At 52.1% G+C, this 22375-nt stretch overlaps 6 protein-coding genes across 6 annotated transcripts; 4 read left to right on the top strand and 2 right to left on the bottom strand.

The window, feature by feature from the left end:
• The first annotated feature begins 187 nt into the window (after positions 1 to 187).
• CAOG_05751 (hypothetical protein) lies at positions 188 to 2593 on the top strand. The gene is made up of 9 exons (XM_004346374.2): positions 188 to 458; positions 549 to 756; positions 836 to 919; positions 1001 to 1084; positions 1175 to 1258; positions 1347 to 1430; positions 1516 to 1599; positions 1673 to 1753; positions 1855 to 2593. Exons 2-9 carry the CDS (start codon positions 665 to 667, stop codon positions 2408 to 2410), a joined length of 1149 nt encoding a protein of 382 aa, XP_004346424.2. The 5' UTR covers positions 188 to 458; positions 549 to 664; the 3' UTR covers positions 2411 to 2593.
• Positions 2594 to 4458: 1865 nt separating this feature from the next.
• On the top strand, positions 4459 to 7410 carry CAOG_05750 (forkhead box S1). The gene is made up of 2 exons (XM_004346373.2): positions 4459 to 5913; positions 6032 to 7410. The coding sequence occupies exons 1-2, from the start codon at positions 4703 to 4705 to the stop codon at positions 7221 to 7223; spliced, it is 2403 nt and encodes an 800-aa protein (XP_004346423.1). The 5' UTR covers positions 4459 to 4702; the 3' UTR covers positions 7224 to 7410.
• Positions 7411 to 7530: 120 nt separating this feature from the next.
• On the bottom strand, positions 7531 to 11068 carry CAOG_05749 (hypothetical protein). The gene is made up of 5 exons (XM_004346372.2): positions 10825 to 11068; positions 8940 to 10520; positions 8659 to 8858; positions 7776 to 8553; positions 7531 to 7667 (listed from the first exon to the last, which is right to left on the bottom strand). The coding sequence occupies exons 1-5, from the start codon at positions 10934 to 10936 to the stop codon at positions 7645 to 7647; spliced, it is 2694 nt and encodes an 897-aa protein (XP_004346422.2). The 5' UTR covers positions 10937 to 11068; the 3' UTR covers positions 7531 to 7644.
• Positions 11069 to 12144: 1076 nt separating this feature from the next.
• On the top strand, positions 12145 to 13088 carry CAOG_05748 (hypothetical protein). Its single transcript, XM_004346371.2, has 3 exons — positions 12145 to 12239; positions 12316 to 12612; positions 12708 to 13088. Exons 1-3 carry the CDS (start codon positions 12153 to 12155, stop codon positions 12867 to 12869), a joined length of 546 nt encoding a protein of 181 aa, XP_004346421.1. The 5' UTR covers positions 12145 to 12152; the 3' UTR covers positions 12870 to 13088.
• CAOG_05747 (hypothetical protein) lies at positions 13043 to 20763 on the bottom strand. Its single transcript, XM_004346370.2, has 14 exons — positions 20263 to 20763; positions 19235 to 19351; positions 18935 to 19120; positions 18614 to 18838; positions 18311 to 18508; positions 16245 to 18176; positions 15970 to 16029; positions 15509 to 15876; positions 15085 to 15421; positions 14917 to 15022; positions 14637 to 14793; positions 14001 to 14520; positions 13431 to 13919; positions 13043 to 13346 (listed from the first exon to the last, which is right to left on the bottom strand). Exons 1-14 carry the CDS (start codon positions 20620 to 20622, stop codon positions 13107 to 13109), a joined length of 5295 nt encoding a protein of 1764 aa, XP_004346420.2. The 5' UTR covers positions 20623 to 20763; the 3' UTR covers positions 13043 to 13106.
• A 275-nt stretch (positions 20764 to 21038) lies between these two features.
• Positions 21039 to 22243, top strand: CAOG_05746 (hypothetical protein; the record flags this gene model as incomplete). The annotated part of the gene is made up of 2 exons (XM_004346369.1): positions 21039 to 21043; positions 21784 to 22243. The coding sequence occupies 2 exons, from the start codon at positions 21039 to 21041 to the stop codon at positions 22241 to 22243; spliced, it is 465 nt and encodes a 154-aa protein (XP_004346419.1).
• Positions 22244 to 22375: the final 132 nt, after the last annotated feature.

Below are 22375 nucleotides of genomic sequence, written 5' to 3'. Positions count from 1 at the left end.
TCATTCTGTCCATCAGTGTAACGGGTGTGGAGCAGCTGTCTGAGTGCCGGCCTTTGGTTCTGCTTTCATTCTGTTTCAGATTCAAGCAACATGCGTTGTTCCCCTCGGTCCCCACCTCGAACTCATTCCACGTCCACTCCTCATCGCCTCATTTGTTGTCCACTTTGTCCCGTTTTGTCACTCGTCCCAGTCATTTTTTTTCTTTCTTCAAAATGGTACGGGGCAAAAAGAGAAGGCTGACCCTGTGGGAGTATATTCGTCGCGAAAACACAGCAAGGCAAGTCCGAGAGCAGCGAGCACGGGAAGTAGTAGTCGCATTAGCAGTAGCAGCAGCAGCAGCAGCAGCAGCAGCAGCAGCAGCAGCAGCCTCTGCGAGCGATGCTGCCGACGCGTCTTCCGCAGCCTCTAGCAGTGCCGCCAGCGAGCTCTCCCCAGCCGCCGTGGAGGCGATCGTTCAGGTAAAGGAAAAGGGAAAAAAAAAAAAAAAAAAAAAAAAACCCATTGTGACCTGTTGTTTGTTTTGATCTCAACTCCTGCTGTTGTATCAGAACATGACCAAGACACAGCGCGGGCTGTTCAACAAAGTCTGGAAGACGCGTGAACGTCTCTTGTAAGAAAAGGAAAAAAAAAAACGGGCAAAGTGATTTGGGAAATTTGCGGTGAAATGGAGAACAGTCTGAACAAGCAGCAGATTGACGATGCTGGAGCGGAGGCGGTTGCCGAGGCACTCAAAGTGTCGACGCTGCTGATTCTCGAGTAAGGCATTTTTCACTTTTTGAATGGCGCGTATGAGTGGGCGATTCAGCAGAGTGCTCACTGATGAGAGGACGGACAGGCTGGAAACGAATCAGATTGGCGAAGGTGGAGCGCGAGCAATTGCCGAGGCACTCAAAGTGAACACGCCGCTGACTACGCTCATGTAAGTCATCTCACGTTGACTGATGCATATGTGAGTGGGTGATCCAGCAGAGTGCTCACTGATGGAGGGGGATGTGGACAGGCTGCATCAGAATCAGATTGGCTATGCTGGAGCGCTTGCGATTGCTGAGGCGCTCGAAGTGAACGACACGCTGATTTATCTCGGGTAAGGCATATCACTTTGACTGATGCATATGTGAGTGGGTGATTTAGCAGAAGGCGTTTTAGAATTCTCACGGACGGAGAGGACGGACAGACTGAACGCGAATCAGATTGGCGCCGCAGGAGCGCAGGCGATTGCTGAGGCACTCAAAGTCAACAGGGGACTGATTCAGCTCTTGTAAGTCATTTCACTTTGACTGATGTTTGTGAGCGAGAGGCGCCGGCAGAACATTCAGAGTGGCTCACTAATGGAATCAAAACAACAGTTTGCATGAAAATCAGATTGGCGACGCTGGAGCGCAGGCGATTGCTGAGGCACTCAAAGTGAACAAGACATTGTGGCGTCTCAAGTAAGCCATCTCTCACTTTGACTGATGCATGTGAGGAAGTGATCCAGTAGAGGTCATTCCGAGTACTAACTGGTCGAGGGGACAGTCTGGACAAGAATCGGATTGGCGATGCTGGAGCACAGGCGATTGCTGAAACACTCAAAGTGAACAAGATGCTGATCGAGCTCAGGTAAGTGGCGATGCGCGGAGAACATGGAGCAAGAGCTTGCCAATTTGTCATCTGCTCACCCTATGAGCGATAGTTTAAGATGGAATTGCATTGGCAATCGTGGGAGTCAAGCGCTTGATGAGGCACGCAAAGTCAACGGTTTTAGAGAACTTTTGTAAGTTGTCCTTGCCAACCGAAGCCGTTGATGGCCATGCAAACTTCCTCGTGTCAGTGATCCGGCTGATTGCTTCTGTATCTTGCTTGCTCGTTGCTTAGTTCCGAACTGCAGATCAACCCTCTTGTTTTCTCCTGGCTTCCGCGAGTGGCAACTGCTGAAGACCTGCAGACCGTATTCTGTTTGCTGACTAGCGGGTTGGAGCTGGAGAATCAATCCGCATCGCTTCCAGCACTTCCAGCCGAGATTGCCGATATTATTATGGAGGACGCGCACTACTGGCAAGGCGTGCAGCACACCAGAGGAAATGAATTTTTCGAAGACAAGAACCACCCACCTCTGAGCGTTACAGTGCCTCGGGATGTCACTGGAAGCCCGATTCGTATGAAAGCGATTCAAGTGATTCGTGAGATGCAATTCCCCGACACCACACTTGGCGTTTGTTTTGAATTGAGCGTTCGAGATGGGCGAGGTGTTGCTCGATACCAGTGTGCTGTGAAACCAACTCGCATCGATTCAAGCATTGGCCTCGTGTTGCTCAGGCCAGGCAGCCATCCTATCTTTGAACAACTGCGCGAGGGCTGGGAGGTTTTGCTTCAACCCAGCGTCTATGGTATGCAGGTTGGCATCGAATCGCTTACTCTTGCATACATCTAGCACCAATCTGTGGAATATTAATCTTTTGGTGCAAACCGCAAGTCCATTCAAGGCTGGAAACAAAAAAAAAAACCGTGTTCTACGCAAGACTCGAAAGCAGACCAAGTTGCTTGCTTGGTTGTGATTCTCGTCACCTGCTTTGGAGCTTGTCCTGCTTCTCAATACATCCTTCTTGTTTGATAAGGAAAGCTCTGGTACATGGTCAAATGGACGGGTGTGGATGAGCCTGCCAATGACGCTTGGAGCGCGGTTCACGCTTGTCTTTGAAGTCGATTGCTTAGCCATCATTGTTTGTATCATTCTACCCAAGACTCGCATCTTCGTCGAACGATCTCTGACCATAACGATTTTAATTTAAAACACACTTTGCTTGATCAGTTCAACACAAAAACAAAAACAAATCTGATGATCGGCTTTTTTGATTTTTTTGTTTTTTCAATCGGTTCCTTTTCTTCCTCAACCCACAGCAATGACGCCGCACTTGCGACAGTCAGCAGCAAGTTGCTCGCTGCTCTTTGCTCTCCATCCTGTCAGTTTGGACTTTGTTTGTTGTTGTGGTTCATAATGGAGGGGGGTTTTGAAGTTCAAGATCGTTTTTTTCTTTTTCCGTAACAACAACAACAACAACAACAACAACAACAACAACAACAACAACAAACACACGCGCTCGCCTGCTCTCCGCTTTCCACTCTACCGTCCATCACGCTGTATCTGCTCATGACGGATGTTTGGATTCTGCTGCTGCTTCGTTGCGTATTTTATTTTGGGCTCTGATTGGCAGTCTATTTTTTTTTTTTTTTTTGTAATGCGTATATTTATTTGTTTATTTATTTATTTATTTTGGCTTTTTTATTTATTTTTTATTTTTATCGTTCTTTATCTTTTTTTTTTTTTTTTTACTTTCCCCCCCCCCTGCGACTTGCTGCTCATCCTTCTCCTCGACGCCCGCAGTCCGATGGTGTGCTTCGAATGGCGCTGTCTGGTGTTGATTCGGCCTCGTTCGGCTTCTTGGAACAGCTTGAAAGAACAAAACAAACAAACAAACAAATGAAAAAAAAAAACACAACAAACAAAAAAAAATGCATTATCATGACTTTCGCTTTCTGTTCGCTTTGCACGTTTGATGCGTCTGCCGGCCTCCGCTGCAAGCGAGGGCTGCGTGTCCAGCTGATGGCGGTGCAGTCGCTGTTGTCTGCACGACCCAACACGCGCCATTTGGCTGGACCAAAATCAAGCAGGCTTCCACCAAAACAAACAAACAAACACATCCATGAAAAATAAAAAATACAAATAAATAAATAAATAAATACAAAGGCAATGGCGTTTATTTTCATAGCTGCGCGCCTTTTGGGCCTTTTTTTTTTTTTTTTTTTTTTTTTTTTTTTTTTTTTTTTGGGAGTGTTGCCCTTTGCTTGTTTGGGCCCTCGTCCTTTGTCTCGTCCGCCTCCTTCCCTCCTTCCCGATTTGCCCCCTTTCGCCCGTGTTCTCGGCTTTGACATGTCATGCTGCGTGGGGCTGGCGGACACGCGTGTGGGAGTCGTCGTCGTCGTTTGCTTTCTTTGCATTGAGCTACACTTCTCTCTTTTTTTTTTTTTTTTTTTTTTTTCGTTTTATTCCAACGGTGCCACGTTGATTTTTTTGACAATTACCACGAATTTTATCTCGATTTTTTGCCCTTCTTTTTTTTTTTTTTTTTTTTTTTTTTTTTTGTGTAACTTCCGTCTTTTCCAGCATTCTCTCCCACGTTGCACGCTCGCTCGTCTGCGGCGTCTGTCAGAGCTGAGCTGCTCTTCTTCTTCTTCTCGCTGCATCTCTCCGCCCCGATCGTCGCTCTGCTCGTGATTTGCGACTGCGATTCGATCGCATTTCCCGCCCTTGTGGGGTTTTTTTTTCTATTTCTTTTTTTTTTTCCATTTGATTTTCATTGCTTTGGGTTTTTTTTTTTTCATTCCTTCCATTTTTTTTCTTTTTTTTTTCTTTTTTTTTTCTTTTTTTCCTTTTGCGTTTTTGTGATCTGACTTTTGTTTTTTTGGTTTTTTGAACAGATAGTTGATGAAATTTCAACTTCAAGTCAAAAAATAGTCAAAGAAAACAAGCAACAATCAAAGAGTTTGACAAACAAACAAAACACCAAGATTTCAAGACAGCTCTCAGACAAGACAAACAAACAACGCAGGCACACTTTTGGTCGCCAAAGCATTCATTCATTCATTCGCTCTCGGACGTGGCAGGGCAAAGTACCATCACACAAGACGATTTTGCCAACTGAACACATCAAAAGCTTACCCTGACATGAGCGACTCTGCCGCTGGCGCTGGTGCTGTCGCCGCTCCGCAACAGCAACAACCACCGCCTCCGCAACAACTGTATATGCAGCAGCAGGGAGGCGCTCCTCAGCCAGACTATCAACAGCAGCCGCAGCAACAGCAACAACCGCCCTATTACATGCACGGCGCCCCCATGCACCCGCTCAACTACATGCAAATGGGAGGCTATCCACAGCAACAGCCACAGCAGCCGCAGCAGCCTCCCCAACAGCACCAGCAATCCCAAGACCCCTCCTTCACCCCGCAACAACCGCAGCAGCCATCACAACAGCAACAACAACAACAACAACAGCAGCAGCAGCAGCAGCAACCATCACAGCAACAGCAGCAGCCTTCCGGTGACATGTCGCAGCAGCAGCAGCAGCAGCAGCAACAACAACAGCAACAACAACCCATGCCGCAGCCAGCAATGTACGGTCAACCGCAACAGTACTACCCTGGACAACCACCGCCGCCGCAACAGATGCAGCAACCTGGCCCTTACATGTACGCGCAGCCACCACCACAAGCCTTTGCGCCGATGGGATACAACATGTACCCCAACCCGTACGGCCAACCGCCGCCGCCGCCCGGCATGGCGATGGCTGGGATGGTGCGCCCAGGCATGCCACCAAACCCCCCACACATGTATCCTCAGCAGCCTCCCTTTGTTAACGGGCACCCGAGCTACGGCATGGATCACCACCAAGCGCCCGGCCCGCTCTTTGCTCCTGGCGGCTTGCCTCCGCCTCCTCCGCCACCGCCGCCGCCGCCGCCGCCCATGCCTCCGATGCCACCGCAAGTGCTCGGCGGGCCGTATATGATGCCGCCACATCCATCCGCAATGCCGCCACACATGCCCCATCCGTCCGATCCCATGGGTGCGGCACCACCTGGTTCCGGAGAGGGCATTCCATTCGAAGTGGTGGAAACGCCCGCCTTTGCCAAGCTCCAAGGTCCGACCATTGACTACTGCATCCGCTCGCTCTCAGTCACCCTTGGTCGCAAACCCTCGCATAACGTCGACTCGGTCGATGTCGATCTTGGCCGATCCAAGTTCATTTCCCGCCGCCACGCCAAGATTGAATACAACTTTACAATGCGCCACTTTGAAATTTCCGCGCTTGGCAAGAACGGTCTGCTTGTCGACAATGAGTTTTGCAACAATGCCAGTGCGCCGGTGCCTCTCGAGTCAAAGTAGGTGGTTTTCTTTTCTTTTGCTTTTTTGCGAGTGTGGGGCTGTTGTTGCTCTGTTTCCCCTTTAGTTTCGTGATCAAATGTCGTCTCATCTCCTTCCTCCGGCTTGTTCTAACAGAGCATTCATTCAAATCGGAGACGTGGGATTTTACTTTTTGCTCCCGCTGGGCACAGTCTCGCAGAACGTCAAGCCGACCAAGAAGAAGCTGCAGGTGGCCGTGCCTGGCGGCGATGAGGATGCGCCTCATTCTGATCTGGGTGGCATTCAATCGCTTGGCTCGTCTGCCTCTGGCACTGGCAACTTTTCCATCCTCCCGTCCTACACGCCGCCTGTCAGCAAGGCACGTGCTGGAGCTGCTGCTGGTTCTGGTGCTGGTGGCGACGGCGTCTCGCCCCACTCGCCTACCGGCACCTTGAGCCCGAACGAGTCGGACGAAGAGGGCCACGACAACGGTCTCCATCCTCCGCAGTCGCTCGTTGACTACAAGGGCGACCCGTCTGTGAAACCACCATTCTCGTACGCAACGCTCATCGCCCAGGCCATCAATATCTCGGCCGACCGCCGCCTGACACTCAACGGTATCTACACATACATTACTGAGCACTTCCCTTACTACAAGCGCGTCGACAACGGCTGGCAAAACTCTATTCGGCACAACCTCTCGCTCAATCCCTGCTTTGTGCGCGTCCCGCGCCCGGATTCGGAACCCGGCAAGGGCGCGTTCTGGACCATCGACCCCAACCTGCAGTACATGTTCACCGACACCAACTTCAAACGCCGCCACAATCGCGCACCTCGCCGGCCAGTTGAATGGCCTGCAGGCTCGGAATTGTCGCCGCGCGGCTCTGCCAAGGCCCAGAAGACACCCCGTACGCCACGAGGCGGCAACCGCTCTGCACCCACCACTCCGACTGGCGCACAGCTGGCGGCGCACCAGCAGCAGCAACAACAGCAGCAACAACTCGGCATGCAAGCCATGCCGCCAATGCCTCCGCACAATGGCTCGTTCGATGGTTCGTCGGGCATGTTGCATCCTGTCGGTCTTGTTCCGACCCCACCTCAACCTGCACCGTTGACTTTCCACGTCCATGCGGGTTCCAAAATGCAGCCACACTCTGCTCCATCCAACAACGTCAGCAGCGGTACCGAGTCCAGCCCAAGCCGCAAGCATGCTGCCGATTCAACGCCCACTGGTGATACCAAGCGCGCCCGTCTCGACTCGCCTGAGGGCAAGCAACCGCACGCAGACGAGGCCCCTGCCAGCAATGCCAACGAAGCACCAGCCCCTGCGCCTGCAGCGTCATCGTAACAAACATGTCAGTGATGGCAATCGTTGCAGTTGACAGTTGTCGGTGTGTTGTTGGCGTGATTTTGTACCAATAGTCGTCTTTTCGAAAAAATTTTCTTCGTTTGCCCTCCTCCATACATTGTGTCCCATCTCCCAATGTGTTTCGTCTCGTCTAGCAAGTAATCCTCCAATATAGCATTTTACTCCATCCCACCACCAGTTACTGACAAATCTTTCGGATAACTTGGCAGTAAAGCAAAGAACTCACCGCTTGATCCATTTGTGACCGCACACTCACCCGTCCCTTACAATGCCTGATAGTGCAAGATCAGAACAAACAATCTATTGATTCATTTTTTTTTTGTTTCAACGACGCGTCAAGCGCCACACAAGGGAATAAATGCTGAGAGAAATATCGTGAGGAACTGGTCGGTGAAGGTGGTCAAAACCCAGCTGACATGCGATCTGCCCCATAAAGTTTGTTCAAAGAATGTGTCGGCGTTAGTCATTTACCAGGAAGACAAGCACAAAACAAAAGACGAGCCTCATCATTTTTCGCCTCGCATGCCTTACCACTGCCGTTGTAGTTGCCCGATCGGGCGGTTGTTGTCGATGAAGTCAGCGGTTGGTCATCGGACTCATCGCCAAGAATGTCGTCAGAGGACATGCGACGGGAGGACGTGCCACTCGAAGAACGCGAAGAATTTCGGTTGCCTGCATTCCCACCAAAGCCTGCATTGTTGTTGCTGCTGCTGCTGCTGCCGGCTGGTGCAACAGGACGCTGCTTGGCACCTCGGTTGCGTCGTGGCTTGGGAGGGGCCGCGCCGGAAAAGCTCGGATCGTCCAGTGAAGCAGGCGACTGGGGCGAGTTGGGCGACGCCACATTTGCAGCAGACACAGCAGCCCAACGCGCTGTGGAAGGTAAATGCGAGCCGGCTGCAAAAGCCGTGGTGGTGTCTGCAGCGCCACTCAACCCGCTCAGAGAGGAGCTGGGTGACAGCACGCTCTCGTGGCTGTGGCTGCTCCCGCCGCCATTCCTTCGAAGCAACTGCTCGCACTCCTGCCTCCACTGCAATGCGCGCGCCCGGTGCTCGCCAGAGAACATTTCTTGGCGCATGGTCTTATCCAGCAAGACCAAGAACGCCGACAGATGGTGCTCTGGCGCGTCAAGCGACCCAATCAAGTAATCATGGCCACAACTCAGGACATGCATGACTGTGTGTGCAAATTCCGTAGACCCTGCAGACGTGTCAGGCTCGGCGTCATCTGCAGCGTCTGAGTGCAAAGGAGCGCACACAATGGTTTTGAGCTCCTCGATGGCGCTCAAGAATTTGGATGGATCCACAATGTGCTGTTGAAAGGGGAAAAAACAAAGCGACACAAGAAAACATCAGATTCAACAGCCGCCACAAAACTCCACGCTTCTAGCCAAATGGCAAAGAGAACAACAACATACCTGCTCGAGTTTGGCGAGCGTTTGATCACGCTCCTTCAATTTGTGGATGGACAGCAGAATCTTTTTGCGCGCACCTGCCGCGCTCACACCCATCGTCTGAAGCTCAGAGTCTGTCAGCTGAAGCATTTGGTTGTAGTGCAGCGGCGCAAACAGGTCCAAATACTTGTGCAACCGGAGGCTCTTCAACCACATCGGGACATCTACCAACGCAGAAAAAAAAAACAGCGCTAAAAGTCAGAACGAAAAAAAAAAGTAAAGTGCGTGCGCGTTCTCTCTCTCACCCTTCATGCTGCTATGCAAATCAGTCGTGCTGTTGCGCGGAGACTTGCTCATCGGCGTCGTAAAGCCTGTGGGCGAAAGGAATCCGGGCGACGCGTAGGCGGAACGTGGATTCATTTCATCATCCATGTCAACGTCGTCGCTTTCGCCAGTATCCTGTCGCGGAAGTGATCGGGATCCAGCCGAAGATGGTGCGGACGGTGGCTGACGAAGAGCGGACGAGCTGTAGGCGGATGTCGCAGCCGGCGCGCTCGTGACGGACGCTGGGGCGGTCGATACCGCAGACGGGGAAGCCGACGGCATGCCTGGAGCTGGCGTGGGAATGAGCATGGAAGACCCACCGGTGTAAAGGCTGGCGGGATTGGGTGGCGCCATGCTTGGCACGGTAGAAACCGGGAATCCGTACGACGCGTCGACGAGCAAATGAGGCGAACCAATCGAACTGCCCCAAGCGTTGACGTCAAACGACAGGCTGGGTAGTGCACTGGCCTGGGAGGGCGGCGTGTACGACACGCTTTGCAATGAGTTGAAGCTCGACGACGTTGGGAGCGGCGCTTGTGTGGGATGCAGTATCGGCGAGGGCTGCAACGACGCAGCGCCAAAGCTGATACTGGGAGCACTCTGGCGTGCTTGGTGGGAAGGGCTGGGTTCCGGGGCCAAATAGCTTGTCGGCATGAGCGGAGTTGCCCAGCCGATGGGCCCGCCATAGCTGTGATGGCTCGGAATACTGGCGATCGAGGTGGATGGGGACGACGATGCCGAGGGGGAATTGTGAAACATGGTCGATGGCGATGCAGAGGACAGGACGCTGTTCAAAGAGGGCGTCCCGCCAAACGAATGCGAGGTGACCAAGCCGCCGGGCATGCCGTGGATGCTGCTCGAGCTACTACCACCGCCTACGCCGCCGCCGACGCTGCCACTGAGGGCGCCACCAAAGCCCATGCTAGTGGTGTTCATCATGGTGAGAGAGGTGGGCCGGCCAAACACGCTCGAGGTCGATTGCGAGACAAGGGAGGAAGTAGCCGAGTTGGAGAGCGGTGATGTGATTCCAGCCCAGCTGGCCACATGGTGACTGGTCGCAGATGAAACGGGGTCTGTTGCGACAGAGCTGCTTGAGGTGCGACGCGAATCGGAGGAAGTGTGGGTCTCGAGCACGATGGCGCTTCGACGATGCTGCACAAGCGTCACCAATCGATGCTGCCACCGGAGGAGCACCTCACGCTGCGTGTCATCAAACGCTGGGTGGACAAGCGCCAACGACAGCAACGTTCGGCAGTTGGCAAAGTGGCTGCTTTCCGGGTCTTTCTGCTTGAATGCATGAGCAAAGGCTTTGGACAGGCACCGTGCGATTTCTTCAACGACAGCAATCGTGGGGTGCACTGCAGTGCTCGACGCTGGCACGGACGACGATGACGAGGAGGAGGCGACGCTCCGAGCAGCCGTGGCGTTTGTGCTTGAAGCAGTCGCCATCCCTCGCGCAGAGGCCGGAGGGATGATGATCAGTGGCAGCATTTCGAGCATTTGCTCGGTCGCAGATTCAATCAGAGCCAGCTCGCTCGACGCAAACAGTTGGCGCAAGAATTCTGTCACAAAAATCCAAAAAGCAGAGAGAGAGAGAAAGAGAGAGAGAGAGAGAACAGGTGAGACGACGAGACTTGCAAAACGAACGGATCATGATCGGCAGCAACAACGACAAGAAGCTCAGAGCAGCTCAGATTCAAAACGCGATCCTTTTGTTTGGCTTTCTTTTGTTGTTTTTTTCCAAAGTGAATGTTAACTTGACATCCCTGTCTGTGTCTTCCTTTTTTGTCATTCTGTACTTCTCAGACAACGACCCTTTTTTGTATCCGTTCCTGGTATCGCTTTCGACTTGCTTCCTTTTTTTACCTGGATCGTTGATGGTGCGCTGGAGTGCCTGCAGTTCGCGGTGCTCGTCTGCGCGCTGGTGAGCGAGCGCGGTCGTGACAAAGAGCGAGTGCGCGGCTGGCAGCGAGTGCATCAGCGACAGGACGACGACCGTCCGCTCAACGGCGCTGCTCAGCTGGCCAAAGTGACTGTGGACTGCCTGGACGTGCTCGCGGAAGCTGCGGCTGCTGCTGGTCTGCTGAGGCTGCTGAGGCTGCTGAGGCTGACTCGGAGTCAGGCTGCTGCTGCTGCTATCATTATTATTATTATTACTATTGCTATTACTATTACTATGACTATGACTACTTTTGCTATTCCCATTGCTATTGCTATTGCTATTGCTTGTAGCAGTCGGATTGCTGCTGCTGATCGTTGTTGAGGATGGGGACGATGATGCTGCTGATGCTGATGATGCTGATGATGCTGCGGCTGGTAGTGCGGCGCTCGTGCCGCTGTTGTTGAACAGTGACATTATGACTGTTTGGGTAAGGGAAGAAGAAGAGTGAGGGAGAGTAAGGAGAAAGAGGGGGAAAAGCGGGAATGGAGTGGGATACCACCCCACTAACTAAAAGGTCAAAAAAAAGGAGATTGCGAAAGAAAAGGGTTAGAAGGACGTAAGAAGAAAAAAAACTCAAGAAAAAGAGGATACGAATCCACTAACTAAATAGCAGACAACAAACAACAAAAAAGATTGAGAAAACAACGAGTGAGCTTGAATGGTCGCAAAAAGGAAATCACAGAATAGTATAGTAGCCCGACGTGGATGGACTGCACACACAATATCGGCTGGACGCTCGAGGAGAACAGAGAGGGAGACGGCTGTTGTGTGTGTGTCGGTTCGGATTATCTTTCTCTCAGATTTTTGCACCCTTCCCTAGACTATGAAAAAAATTCTGGATTTGTTTGAAGCTTGTTTGACTCGCACGCACACAAAAAATGAGAACAGAGAGACAGAGACAACGAGATAGAGGCAGAAAACAGAGACAACGAGACAGAGACAACCAGCGACTCGAACGCCGCCCGAGGTGAGCCGAGACAGCGCCTCGAGCAGGAATAGCTTGTTACAGATGCTGTCAACCTCGTCGGGCATGTCCTTCGTGCCAACAGATAGCGTGCGGGGTCAAGAAAACGTTTTTACAGAGAAAATCAACGAATGAGCCGAGATCGAAGGCAATCAACGCGTGTGCATCGCTCAAATAGTATGGTACAGAGCTCCATAGGACTGCAAACTGAGCTAGTTGTGCTTGATAAACGCCTTTCCAGCGCTGTGCAAATTATCTCGATGCTCACTCCTTTCCTTATGTTTCAAAATGAACGTTGACGAGATTCTGCACAAGCGAGGCGAGTTCAACCCGATCGACTATTTTGCAATACTCAACTGCGATGCCAGCAGCAATGTAAAGGACTCGTGACTTGATGCAGATTGGAAAATCTGCTCAAAATCTGCTCAAAATCTGCTCAAAATCTGCTCAGAATGATCAAATTCGTGCCGAGTACCGACAATTGGCGCTCCGCCTGCATCCCGACAAGCAGCCTCCAGCCCGAGACACCGAGTCAAGCAACCCATCTGACATTGCAAGCACGGCATCGGACGCACGAGCGGCTGCAGAACAAGCGAAATCGAGCACGAATGACCAATTTGCCCTCATTCAGCGCGCGTACCAAGTCCTGCTGGACCCGCAGCTGCGCTCAAAGTACGAGCAATGGTACAGGAGTGGCCTTCAGCTTCAGTTTGAGTCGTGGCTGGCCCACGGCGACTCTGCGCACTCGGTAATGCAAACTCACTCTTCTCCCACGCGCGTACGCCACCTGAAACCTTTGCAAACGTTTGACTTGGACCGCTCATGATCTTTGTCATATTGCAGTCGGTGCATTGGCAATCGAAGGCGCGCCCGGAACCTGCAATCGAGTCGCACTCGGCTGTGCAGGAACGATTGCAATCTGCGTCCAATCCAACACCATTGAATGAGAAACCTCAACGATCGTCCGCCAGTCTCTTGCAACAGTTTCGCAACTATCAAATATAGTTTGTGGAATCAAAATTGCGCGGCGAGCATGCGGCGTCGAGGGAAAGCACTCGCTTTTCAAGGTGAGCCGCATCCAGCTCGCTGTCAGCGCCCTTACCCCAGTTCGAATCCTGCGCGATAGAACTGCAACTTGAAATGGGGAAATATCCACCATCTCTTATTCTGGCAAACAATCGCCTTGTGTACAAGAGTAAATGTATTCAAAAATGATGATACCACACCAACACAATGTCACGTCTAGTAGAGATTGGCGGCCTTCTTGAGGTTGTCCTTCTTCCACGGAGGAACAGCCTCGTACTCGCGCTTGGTCATGCCGAAGAGCTTCTTAAACTCGTGCTCGGACAAGTATGTCTCGAGCTTTCGGCTGTCGACACCTGGGGGCAAGACCTCCTGAAGCAGCTCCTCGTACGTGTAAATCTCGAGCGTGTACTCGACCAAGACTTCTTGGACGGAACGAATGACGTGGCCTCCTTTCTTCTGTAGAGCGCAAAAGCAGCAAAAAGAAAACAAAAAATGAGCAATCACGTACATCCACACTTTGCGCGCAAACAACACACTCACATCAATGCTGCCTTTGCGGGGACTGCGAGAGGAAGAAGCAGCCGCAGGTTCGGCAGGACGCTCGAGCAATTCGCGAGCCCAGCCGTGGAAGTGTGCAAGGAAATTGATGGACTCCTTGCCAGAGTTGATCACCCACAACGGCGTGTTCTTGCCCTTCGGGTGCTTGGTGCCTGCATTGGCCACATAGGCCTGTGCCGTCTCCATGGCATACTTTCTGACAATGGGCTTGGAGCGGGTGCCAAACCAGACGTACACCTCATGAAGGGCATCCAGCACAAACACGAGCTCATCCTCCAAGTCCTCTTGGCAAAAGTTGAACACTTGTTCGGCAGTAACCACGCCCGTTGCGTTAGTGAAGGAATACAAGCGCGGACTGACGCGCTCCTTGCCGCCGTAGCCGTCAAAGTAGGGCTGCTTGGCTCCGAGCATTTCCCAGAATTCCGGGGGCTCTTCGCCTTCTTCAATGGAGATGATCTCTTGACTTTCAAGCTATTAAGCGAGCAAAAAAGTCGTGAGAAAGAATGAGCAAAACCAAACGCAACAAAAACCAACAAACAAAAAGCGACATACCTTGAACTGCGCTGCAAGTCGCGCAGCGGTGCGGTGCTCGTGATCATTGCTGTGGCGACCGTGCCAGGTAAAGGTACCCAGACGTCCGGAAACCACGGCCGAATGCCAGGAATGCAAGTGGGCGACGGAACTGACCGTTTCGACGCCTCGCGTATCGATGGCGTCGTTGCCGCGGACGTCAAACATCAGCACACTGCCGGCGCTGCCAAAGGTAGCGAAGGAGCCCATACGCACCAGCATCTTGCCCTTGAACATGGCCAAGAAGTGATGGCACTCCTTGTTCATGGTGGTGCGCAACTGCGTCGCTTCGCCTCCGAGCTCCTTGTCATCCAGCTCAATCGTCCAGAGCGCAGAAGCTCCCTTCTCAGTGACGCTCGAGTCCTTGCCCTGCCAGTAGTAAATCACATGGCGGTCTGAATTCTTGAAAAAGTACGTGTACTGGATGACGTACGAATCGCCGCCAAAGAGCTGTCCGTACAAGCCGCGAGGGAAGGGTTCCATCTCGAAATCGCTAATACGCCTGTGAGCGATGGTCATTGACGTTGAGCCACAGAAAAGGACGAGAGTCGGAAAATGAGCGACATGAATAGGAAACAGAAACAAAAAAAAAACCAACAACACAGTCCAGCGGCTGACCAAATCTTAAACCGGCCCTCGGGCTTGGGGTCATTCTCAAACAGCTCGTCTTCTTTGCTGCGTCGAGGAGTAGAGTTGTACAAGACCAACGGATCGATCGTTTGCTGAACAGCAGTTTGAGCAATGTTGCCTTTCGCTTCTGCCATCATACTTGTGCCTGTCAAGATTCATTCAACAAAGCACAAGGAAATAGAAGGAAGGTGAGGGGGGGGGTTAGCACCAGCAGGTGGCAGGGCGAGTCCCACAAAATCAACCCCAAAAAAAAACAAAGCCAGCAAACCTTGGAAAAGACCTGGGAAGCCGTCAAACTTCTCCTTGAATAACACCATCTCTTGGCCTTCCAGAACCTTGAACAAAATCTTCCACGAAGGACGCTCCGGTTGCACCTAAGCTCCAAAGTGAGTCACAAGCAATTCTTCGACACCCAAATAAACAGTTTGAACCGTACGTAAAGCGTCTTGGCAATGCGAAGAGCAAGCTTGCGCTGAGTTTGAGAGCTCGATTTGCCCTGCCAAACATAAATCTCGGCCTCGCTCTCGACGACGTATGCAAAGTTTGTTTTCAGAATGTCCTTGCTCGGCTTGCGACCCTCAAACACCACGACCACGCGCTTGGCAAACTCCTTGTGGTCGACCACCTTGTAAATCTTGACGGGCGACGCCACAATCAGAGACTCGTCAAAGGTAGTCGGGTACGACTCTGGCTTGCCGTCAAGCAAGTCAAAAAACTCTTTCTTCTCGTCGCGGGCACCTTGCTCCATCGTGATGATTGTTGCAACACCGTCGCTGTGTCCAATCAACCCCTCGCAACAGGTGAGAACAAAGTCGAGGAACAACCAGCAAAATACACCGAAAAAAATCCAGCCCCTGTACCGTTCGTGCTTGTGAATGCGCATGGCCACGTCCCAGCCCTTCGCCTTGGTCAAGCGACTCGCGGCCGTGCCATTCCACTGGTAAATCTTCTTGCCAGTGTCGAGTACGTACGAGCACGCAGAGTTCAGAGAGGACGCCTTGGCTTCGCAAAGATGAGCATAACCACGACGCTTGGCCGTGCAGCGGATCAACAGCACCTTTTTGCCATTGTGGACATCCGAGCGATCGAGCACGACAGCAGCAGTCACTTCGGGACTGTCCTCGGTCTCCACTTCGGGCACGTGCAGAGCTTTGGCCACAGAACGCGCCACGTCGACTTGCAGCATGCACATGATCACAGCGCACCAGCGATCGCGCTCTTCAGGGGTCTGTCAACAACGAGTAAACGAGTAGGCCGCATTGGAATTGTTAAATCATCCAAAAAACAAACAGGCTCGACAGAATTTGGCGTCACTTTATACCTTTGCTCGCAAGTCAAGAGTGGCGGTCGCGGTCTTGATCTGGAAACCCAACTCGGGGTCCTGCGGTGTGTCCAAAAAAAAAGTCGTCAGCACACACACACACACACACACACACACACACACACACACACACACACACACACACACACACACACACACACACACACACACACACACACACACACACACACACACACACACACACACACATACAAATCGAAATCATCCTTCACCAAACTATCCTTCTTTCATCAAACTACGGCAGTGCGACATACCTTCTCGGACTCGACCACACTCTGGACCGAGGTCATGGGCACACGCTTGTCGGGCTGGGTCGCACCGCGGTAGCGGAAAAAGAACAAATCTTGGCCGACAAGCGACATCCAGCTCTGGCTGTACAAGCCCAGCATGCCCTGAGGGCGGTCGACATAGCCCTCCAGCGTCGTGGTCGCGTTCACAGGAACGGGTGTGATGGATCCAGAGCTGCTGTGGCTGTCGGGATCGGTCTCGCCATCTTCGGGAGCAGAGGTTGCATCAGGATCCAGCACGGTGGCGACAGCGAACAGGTTGATGGCGGACGAGCCGCTGCGCGTGAGGACTGGCGCCTGCTGCAAGGTCGAGCGAATGTACTCGAGCTCTGTCACCCATGTGATGGCCTTGGTGACGGAGGACGCGCGCAAAAAGCACACGCGCGTCGCAGTAATCACTTGGAATTCAGTCAGAACAGCAGGGTCGGCCGCAATCAGCTCTTGCTCTTGCTGTGCGCTGTGCGCGTGCTGTTGTTGGTGCTGCGAGGAAGCCGTGTTTGGAAGCGACAACTGCGAGTTCACAGTGCGGCGCACGTACAGCACCTTGGACATGTGAATGTCCTCCAGCATGTTTTCCAGTTGGTCCTTCTCGGGAACATACGGGTACAGCTTCAAGACGCCATTGTCCACCCGCACCCAGCGCTGCGGCCACGAATCAAACATCATGCCAGCCTCCTTCAAGGTCACGAGATCACCGCGAGTAATGTGATTGCACTTGGGGTCGTTGGCACCGCACACATTGTAGTCGGGCTCGTCTTCGCCGTTCTGCTGAGCGGGACCAGATCGCAAGCGCTTGGGCTCGATCGCTTGGAAGGCAAAGTTGATGCACGCATGAATAGCTCGCACCCATTCGTTCGCCTCGTTGTCACTGGCGGCCTGGAAGATGAACGTCCGGCCCAAGCCAGTCAGCTCCAGCAGGCGCGGAATGGTGCCAATCTTTTGGCGAATGTGCTGCGCCGCCTGGAGGTCTTCCAAGTCCTTGACGGACACCCAGGTCAGTCTGCCAGTGTCGACAGTGCCCAGGGGGTCCTTGGAGGTCTCGTTCTCAAAATAAAGCAGCTTGCTGCCGCTTGCTCCTTGGCGCACCAGCTTGACGTGCCGCGGCTTCCACGATCGGAAGAAGCCAGTCTGCACAAACAAGGTACCGACCTTGACAAGCTTGCCCGTCATGTCTGGGCCCGCCTCGGCAGCTTTTTGAGATGCCGGTGACGTCGGCGCCCCAGCGGCGGTTGGAGGACCGTTGGTTGAAGTGCGCTTGGCGTTGGCCGCGGACGGGGCGCGAGTCAACGAACTTGGAGACAGCGTCGTCTGCTGCGGGGCTGCTGCAGGGCTGGCTTTTTGAAGCGCAAGACGAATCGTGTTGACCCAGTGCGTGGCCTCCTTGGTCGTGGTTGCTCGGTAGTGTCGATCGAGATCGCGACCGTCCGTCACCTGGAAGCAGACGTCTTGCACCTGCTCCCACATGTCCTTGTCGGGATGAACCACACGCAGGCCAGGCTTGATCGGAATGGTGTAAATGGACGTGGAAGCCTCGGCCGAGTCGAAGGCGTACAGCACTTCGTCCTTGAGCGACAGGTGGACTTGGCGGAACTTTCGGAAGAAGGAGCTGGTGAGTTCTGCCAGCTGACCTTCGAGCGCCGCGCTGAGTGGCTGGTGAGGGGCAGAGGCATCGATGCCAGCCGCCGCGCTGGATGCGGCCGCAGCAGCTGCCGCGGCCACATCTTCTGCACGCTTCTTGCCGCCCGCCTCCTCAGGAACGTCAAATACGGAAACGGCGCCTTCGGGCTTCAAGCTGACAAGCTTTGGCGGAGCGAGCTTGCCCGCAAAGAACTCTGCAGACGAGATTGACGGCTCTCCAGAGGGTGTTGGCGGGAACAGGTCCTCTTGGAAATAGGAGGTCTGTGCAAAGAGCGCAACAGCACACAAGAGTGAGAGGGAAGGAGATCACGCGTGCACGCTAAAGTTGCAAACAGCCTAGGACCGCAAGCGGTTTAAAAAAAAACGAAAAAACGAAATCAACCAAAAAAACTCACTTTGCGCGGAACCTGCATGGACACAAATTCAATCATGTCCTTGTTGAGCTTGAGGAATTGCGCGACTTCGCACTTGGAGACGTCGCACAGGCGCTTTGGCAAGAGCTTTGCGTTGAGGATGGCCGCGAACTTGAGCTCCAGCACAAATTGGAGGTGCGGAGATGTGTCGCTTGCTTCAAACACGTGCATGCCCTCGCCCTGAAGAGAAGAAAAAAAAAAAGAAGAAGAAGAGAGAATCGGTTTACAAACGTCAGTGCATCATAAATTTGGCATGAACAGCGTCCATCCAAGAAGGAGACAAACCTTGTCAACAAGATAAATCAAATCCGTGCCCAAATCGTAGAAGGGAACGAGCATGCTGGGAGACATGTTCATTTGATGCCGCTTGAGAGGCTGCGACAGTTTGCGGTTGTCCCAAACAGCAACCTCGCGCAAGCTGGCCTTGTTGAAACCAACCGTCGCAACACGTTCGCTCTCTCCAAGCCAAACAGTGTGGAAGCCCTTGAGACCGTCGTGCGCGTCAGTCGACTGTGCAAAAGAAGAGCAGAGTGAGATACGCAAGCCGTGTCAGCATCATGAAGGAGTGTGAACGACACAAAAAAACAGCAAACAACAAGGCCTTACAGAAGTGGCTTCACCGGGTTTGCGAGCGTCAAAGTAGCGGAGCTTCTTGTCCTTGCATGAGGTGACGAATCGCTGGCCATCCAAGCTGAACGAGACCGACAGTGCAACATCGTCGTGACCGGCAAACGAGGACATTTCCTTGCCTGCCTCGAGATCCCAGAGCCGGACCGTCGAGTCGGCAGCAGCCTGTTCGCCCAAAAAAAAAAAGCATCGAATGTGGTGAGAATGCAGTACAATCATGTTTGCTGTCGCTCATGACATGCTCAGTAAGCAAGCAGACAGTTGGGCAAAAGAGCTTACTGATGCAAGAACATGGTTGGCAGTTGGATGGAATTGCGCAATTGCCGCTCGCTTCGTGTGGCCCGACAGCGTGAGTGTCGGTTCTTCGATATTCCTTCGAATGCCGTCTTCGGGGAACTGCATGGATTTTGGTCACACAATGTTCAGAATGTTCAGAATGTTTGGTGAGTGAAACTGATTCGTGACCAAGCGCGGATTTCGCTTTCTTGGTCGTTTTTTCCCCTTTCTGATCGTTTGGGATGTGTTCAATGATGATGATGTCGACATTTGTTTTTGCTCCCATTGGAAGTTGGTCTGTGTGTGTGTTATGAGGATTCACTCGACCTTCCAAATCGAGGTGTGGACTGCGCAATTTTGACTTGCTCTCGATCCTCCTGCACCGTCCGACCAACTCCCCCAAAAACCACAACATGACAACTGATCCATCATCGAATCGACTGAAAGTTGTGAAGTGCAGATGAGAATGGGTCCGAGTCAACGACCATCGCCCCTTTCCAATCTCTCGCTCGTTCACCCATTGTCAGAATTCTTCGCTCCTCCAATTTGTTTCAGTTCGGGGTTCGTTTTTTGGTTTGTTTGTGATCATGTTGCTGTGCGTTGTCAACCGTGCATGCTCTGTTGAGTGCTGGAATCGCATTGCAATCACAACACTACAACAATTTGTATGGAATTGCATTGCAAACAACCGAACACTTTTTTTTTTTTTTTGTCGTTCTTTCTGTTTTGCTTTTTCAACCGACCCGGCAACCCATCAATCATCATCATCATCATCATCATCATCATCATCATCACCGTCGTCACACATTCTCAAACTCTCACAATCCCAGCTGTTGTTGTTGTTTCCATCCAACAAAAAAAACCAACCGAATGCAACAAAATTTGAAACGGCAAAAAAAAAAAAAAAAAAAACAAAAAAAAGTCACTGTCTTTCCATTTCCTTCCTTTTTTTTTTTTTTTTTTTTTTTTTTTTCAGATTCTCTTCCTTCTCAAATTGTTGCTTTGCTTTCTCTTCTGATGTGTTTTCGTACCTGCCACAGCTTGACTGCGCCATCGCGAGCGGCAGTTGCAGCGACCGTGTGGACGAACGGGTGCAGATCGAATCCGAGGATGGTGGCGTTGTTGACGAGGAGCGCGGGGCTGTCTGCAAACCTGCGCGGCGCCACTTCGCTGGGCTCGAACGGCATCACGGCCAGTGTGTTGGCGTTCGGAGTGCTCCACGGGATGGCAAAGTAGCTCGCATTCGCTTCAATCCGAAAGTCGCCCACTTTCGCATTCGTCCACTTCCAGTCCTTCTTGGGCGCCGCCGTCATCCACTTGAACCGCGAAACGCTCCCGCCAGTCCCAGCGCCTGTCGATCCGCTTCCTCCTCCAGTCATTCCACCACTCATCGCTTTGTGTTGTTGTCGTTTTTGTTTGTTTGTTTGTTTGCTTGTTTTTGACCGAGTTTTTGTTGAAAAGTTCAAAGAAAAAAGAAAAAAAAGGAAAAAAAGGAAAAGAAAAAAAAAAGAGTGAAAAAATTTGGAAGAAAATTCGTGAAATTCTGCGATTGTTGATATTTGTTTGTTGTTTTGCGCGTTGTTTCGAATGCTGTCGTTTGAGATGAGAAAGTGAGACGAGAATAAACAGCGCGAGTTTCGTTGGGTGGAGAGGGATGGTTGTGGGAGTGATCGGTTGGAAGGGAAACAACAGCCAAACTGGAAAAGGAAACCACGACACGCAACGTTGAAGCGCAGGCTGTCGTTTGAGATGAGAAAGTGAGACGAGGATAAACAGCGCGAGTTGTGTGACAGAGTCATGAAAGCGAATGATGTGAGAGCGATCGATTTGCAGGGAAACAAAAGCCGATCAAATTGGAGGTTCAGTCAGGAAACCGGATGAACGTTCAAAGCGCAGGCCTTTGCTGAGACCCTCAAAGTGAACACGGCGGCTGACTGGAAGGAATCTCACTTGTTGACTGATTCATGTGAGTGGGTGATTTTTCAAACAGGCGGCGTTAAAGAGAGCTCACGAATGAAAATGCTCAGAAAAGTGCACCATCAGGCCTCACACAAAGATTGAGGGAAAAGGGACTCGTCCTTGTGTTACACGAGAGTACACAAGTGAGGGTTGACTTCATTCAAAACCAATCCAATCCAATCCAATCCAATCCAATCCCATACAACCCATTCACCACAAAAACTGCATATGGGTTTTTCCAATGCAAAAAAAAAAAAAAAAAAAAAAAAAAAAAAACCCTCTTGCCACCCCGGCCCTTGGCGACGTTCCCGCGCCCCTTTGACAACCACCAGTGTATGTGACCTATCCATGGTACGTGGTTGATATTTGGAGGCCGGGACGCTGCATCCAAGACGTGATTGACGAGAATGGTGGCTGTTCTGAATACTCATGTGGAGCTGACTTGCTGCAGTTTTTGTGGTGCATTCTGAGCATTTCTCAGTCTTTTTTTTTTTTCTTGGCTTGGTCCATTGTTCGATTTCTCCACACTTGCACCTCACATTCATCAACCCTCCTACTGTATCAACCACGCTTGCCGCACTGCGTTCCGTGAGTGTCGCTGGCATTGCAGCTCGCGCAGTGGATCTGCTTCCTGCTGCAGCCAGAGTTCGAAACCACGCCTCGATCGCCGCGTTGGCCCCTGCAGCCTACCGCGCTCAGCCGGGTCGTTGCACTGACACTTTTAGCAGCGGCAGTCGCATTCGAGCTGTGCCAAGCGCTGCTGGCCGTCGCGGAATCTCGAGCTCAGTGCATCCTCAGCAAGCCAAGCAAGCCAAGCCAGCCAAGCAAGCCAAGCAAGCCACCCCGCTGTCCAAGGCCCCCGAGTCTGGCTCGTCATCATCATCATCACAGGCATCGTCGTCACAAGCATCGTCGCTGCAGGGTAGCGCAAGAACGAAGCAGAAGCGGTCGACTTTGAGCTCCATCTCAAGCACTGCGACTGACAGCACGACTGAGACTCTTGACAGTGATAGTACCGATAGTAACACTAGGACAAAGGTGAGATTGAGATAGGAACGTGCACTGCATGCATTGATGGATGGATACTCTTGATGCGAGGTCTTATTGTCTGAGAATCGAGCTTTTTTGCGCTCACATTAAGCTGCTCCCGGAACTTGGTTTTCGCAGGAAATGCCGCATTATGCA

The sequence above is a fragment of the Capsaspora owczarzaki genome (genome assembly GCF_000151315.2).
Source record: "Capsaspora owczarzaki ATCC 30864 unplaced genomic scaffold supercont2.9, whole genome shotgun sequence".
Lineage (NCBI taxonomy): Eukaryota > Filasterea > Ministeriida > Capsasporidae > Capsaspora > Capsaspora owczarzaki.
This window is presented reverse-complemented; position numbering and strand designations above follow the sequence as displayed.

Excerpts from the sequence above, each read along its gene's own strand:
- CAOG_05751 (XM_004346374.2), top strand. The coding sequence starts at position 665 with ATGGAGAACAGTCTGAACAAGCAGCAGATTGACGATGCTGGAGCGGAG. Across the intron at positions 1,431-1,515 it reads AAGACATTGTGGCGTCTCAA|TCTGGACAAGAATCGGATTG; the intron begins GTAAGCCATCTC and ends TCGAGGGGACAG. Across the intron at positions 1,600-1,672 it reads AAGATGCTGATCGAGCTCAG|TTTAAGATGGAATTGCATTG; the intron begins GTAAGTGGCGAT and ends TATGAGCGATAG.
- CAOG_05750 (XM_004346373.2), top strand. The coding sequence starts at position 4,703 with ATGAGCGACTCTGCCGCTGGCGCTGGTGCTGTCGCCGCTCCGCAACAG. Across the intron at positions 5,914-6,031 it reads CCGGTGCCTCTCGAGTCAAA|AGCATTCATTCAAATCGGAG; the intron begins GTAGGTGGTTTT and ends TTGTTCTAACAG.
- CAOG_05749 (XM_004346372.2), bottom strand. The coding sequence starts at position 10,936 with ATGCACTCGCTGCCAGCCGCGCACTCGCTCTTTGTCACGACCGCGCTC. Across the intron at positions 10,521-10,824 it reads GCGCACCATCAACGATCCAG|AATTCTTGCGCCAACTGTTT; the intron begins GTAAAAAAAGGA and ends TTTTTGTGACAG. Across the intron at positions 8,859-8,939 it reads TTTGCATAGCAGCATGAAGG|ATGTCCCGATGTGGTTGAAG; the intron begins GTGAGAGAGAGA and ends CTGCGTTGGTAG.
- CAOG_05748 (XM_004346371.2), top strand. The coding sequence starts at position 12,153 with ATGAACGTTGACGAGATTCTGCACAAGCGAGGCGAGTTCAACCCGATC. Across the intron at positions 12,240-12,315 it reads ACTGCGATGCCAGCAGCAAT|AATGATCAAATTCGTGCCGA; the intron begins GTAAAGGACTCG and ends AAATCTGCTCAG. Across the intron at positions 12,613-12,707 it reads ACGGCGACTCTGCGCACTCG|TCGGTGCATTGGCAATCGAA; the intron begins GTAATGCAAACT and ends GTCATATTGCAG.
- CAOG_05747 (XM_004346370.2), bottom strand. The coding sequence starts at position 20,622 with ATGAGTGGTGGAATGACTGGAGGAGGAAGCGGATCGACAGGCGCTGGG. Across the intron at positions 18,177-18,310 it reads CCATGCAGGTTCCGCGCAAA|ACCTCCTATTTCCAAGAGGA; the intron begins GTGAGTTTTTTT and ends CTCTTTGCACAG. Across the intron at positions 16,030-16,244 it reads GTGTGGTCGAGTCCGAGAAG|GACCCCGAGTTGGGTTTCCA; the intron begins GTATGTCGCACT and ends GACACACCGCAG.